Source organism: Heterocephalus glaber, unplaced genomic scaffold (assembly GCF_053883595.1).
Source record: "Heterocephalus glaber isolate CG9 unplaced genomic scaffold, H.glaber_assembly_v1.0 deba00001733, whole genome shotgun sequence".
Classification (NCBI taxonomy): Eukaryota; Metazoa; Chordata; class Mammalia; order Rodentia; family Bathyergidae; genus Heterocephalus; species Heterocephalus glaber.
Genome location: NW_028258444.1, coordinates 17819742 through 17822647, shown reverse-complemented (window position 1 = coordinate 17822647; position 2906 = coordinate 17819742). Strand labels below are relative to the sequence as shown.

Here is a 2906-nt window from a genome sequence, read left to right as displayed (position 1 = left end):
TCTACATTTAGGAAATTTTGCTTAGAGTCCAATGTGTCTTCTACTGTAATACATTTTTAAAATTTAAAAATAATTGATTTTTTGATCAGCTCAGATACATAGACAAACTTTCATAATCTAAATGTTTTTTGTACCAGGGATTGAACTCAGGACCTTGGGCTTGCAAGGCAGGTATGATGCCACTGAGTTAAATCCCTGACTCTATCATAATCTAAATTACTGGCATGCACTTGCATGTTTTTTCTTTTTCTTTTTCTTTTGGTACTGGGGATCAAACTCAGGTCCTTGCACTTGCGCAGCAGGTGGCAAACCACTGAGCTAAATCCCCAGCCCTGCATGTTTTTTCTTTACCCAAACTCATTCCTTATACATAGGCTCAATCTTTTTTGCATTTAGGTTATGGGTTCAGCAGAATTCAGGAAAATAACTTGGTGGTGGTCAGAATGATATTCAACTGTAAATTGTTTGCTTTATTATAAATACTGGTGAGCAATGATACATAGTTTTATTCCTTTGTAAAATTCAACAGAATTTCAGCCAAAATCAAGGCAGAGAAGAGGAATGAAATGAGGGCATCAAGGCTGTCTTGTAAGACCAATGGGTACCCTAATTCTACACTCTGGAGACTTAGAACCACCTAGGAAATATTTCAACTATCCCTCACCAAGATTCACATAAAACTAAGTAAATCAGTATATCTGTGGAGAGAGATGTTACTGCAGAGATTAGTTAATCCTTAAATGCCAAGCCTAGAAGTTCTCTATTATTCAGGAAGAATGGTGGAAACAGTACTATAGAAGAGTAGAAAAAGCTCCACGTATGGGGCCATATGCAACGGATAGAAATCATGGGTGTTCAGATTAGAAAACTGAACAAATTTTGTTCACCTGAGCCTCCAATTTTTTAAACCTGATATTTGTAGATTTAGGAATTTCATTGTCCTGCTTAATTCCTGTTTCCTACCACATCCCCACCATTTGTGCATGGATGTACAGGTACACATACACTTCAAAATTATCCTTTGAGTAAAAAAAAAACCATATTTCATAAATATATGACATGCAAAAATATAGTAGATTTAAGTTATTATCAGTAAGAAGTATGAAATCAATGCAGTGAGTACTGCATGTTTGAGGAAAACAAAAACAGAACAAACTCTCTAGGAATATGCTACATAAAAAACTCACTTTAATTTTTTTCAGAATTAAAACAAAAGTCAGTTAAAGGGGATAAAATCAATTAGTCAAGGACTAGTCTGAAAAAAAAAATGACTTTCTCCAGAGTCATTTTGGTTAGAAGAGTCCTATAGAGAAAGAGCAACAATGTGAGGATTCGGGTTCAGAAGTTGCTCAAGAGCCAATGGGATGTGAGAAAGACTCTGGAGAGGAGGGGACAAGGTACAAAATCTATGCAGAAGATGAGCAGGCAGGCTGGGGAGAGATGCAGTAGAAGCTCTGAGGTGGCATGAAGAGTGGACGACCGCCTCACCTTCCTTTCTGTGCTGTTCCAGATGAGCATCTTCTGTCATGGCCATAGGAAACCACAGCACCATCACTGAATTCATCCTCTTGGGGCTGCCTGGTCAGCCACAGATTCAGGCCCTGCTGTTTGCGCTGTTCCTGGGGATTTACTTTGTGACCATCATGGGGAACCTGTTGATGTTGCTGGTTGTCGGAGCTGATTCTCAGCTCCACACACCCATGTACTTCTTCCTGAGTCACCTCTCCTTCCTGGATGTTTGTCTAACATCAGTCACTGTGCCCAAGATGCTGGAGACTCTCCTGTCTCAGAGGAAATCAATCTCAGTAGAAGGCTGCCTGACTCAGGTATTTTTTGTGTTTTCCACTACAGGGATTGAAGCCTGTCTGCTCTCGGCAATGGCCTATGACCGCTATGCTGCCATCTGCCACCCACTGCTATATGGTCAGATGATGAGTAGACAGTTCTGTGGGGGTCTGGTGTGGGCCTCGTGGGGATTGGGCTTTCTGGATGCTCTCATTAACACTCTCATGGCTTGGGATTTGAACTTCTGTGAGTCTTATGTCATGCCTCACTTCAGCTGTGAGCTGCCTTCTCTAGTCTCTCTGTCCTGCTCTGATGTCTCCTCCAACTTTGCAGTTCTACTGGGCTCCACAGTTCTCCATGCTTTTGGGACCTTACTCCTGATCTTTTTCTCTTATACACGTATTGTCTCCACCATCTTGAGCATCAGCTCCACCACAGGCAGGAGCAAGGCTTTCTCCACCTGCTCCTCCCACTTTACTACTGTGATTTTGTTCTATGGATCTGCTTCTCTTCGCTATCTTGTCCCAAACTTAAGTTCTTCAATGGAATTACTTTTCTCTGTGCAGTACAATGTCATCACTCCCTTAGTGAACCCCTTTATCTACAGCCTGAAGAACCAGGAAGTAAAAGCAGCTCTGAAAAGGATGTTGCAAAAAGGATGCTGATTATAAGTCACAGAGAATAATTGGAAAATAGAGCAAAATTGCACGGAAGTCATTAGGAAAACTTTTTTTTGGGCTACCAGGGATCGAACTCAGGACCTTGTGCTTTCCAGACAGATGCGGCGCCACTGAGCTACATCCCTGGCCCCAGGAAAACTTTTTTTAAAAAAGCGTGTCAGATACAACAAAATACCTTGTAAGAGGGATCTCTAGAATTGTCAAGGAAGGAGCATAAGGTAATTTCTTCCTTTGGCTCACATTTAATATTCAGCACCAATGGATTAGGTAATTATTTCAATCTAGAAGTCTGATTTCAGACTTCTTTTGTTAGAAGAAACATTTGTGAGATGATATTCAGGTTTACAACTGACAAACTGTCTGTTACCCAAAATTTTATTTCAACCCATGGTGATTTGAGATTTGAGTATGAGGTTTACTACAATAAAAGAGTCAGTGCCT

General features: G+C 40.7%; 1 protein-coding gene across 1 annotated transcript; it reads left to right on the top strand.

The window, feature by feature from the left end:
* Positions 1-1291: 1291 nt before the first annotated feature.
* Positions 1292-2521, top strand: LOC101709809 (olfactory receptor 8S1). Its single transcript, XM_004863185.2, has one exon. It carries the CDS (start codon positions 1527-1529, stop codon positions 2448-2450), a length of 924 nt encoding a protein of 307 aa, XP_004863242.1. The 5' UTR covers positions 1292-1526; the 3' UTR covers positions 2451-2521.
* Positions 2522-2906: the final 385 nt, after the last annotated feature.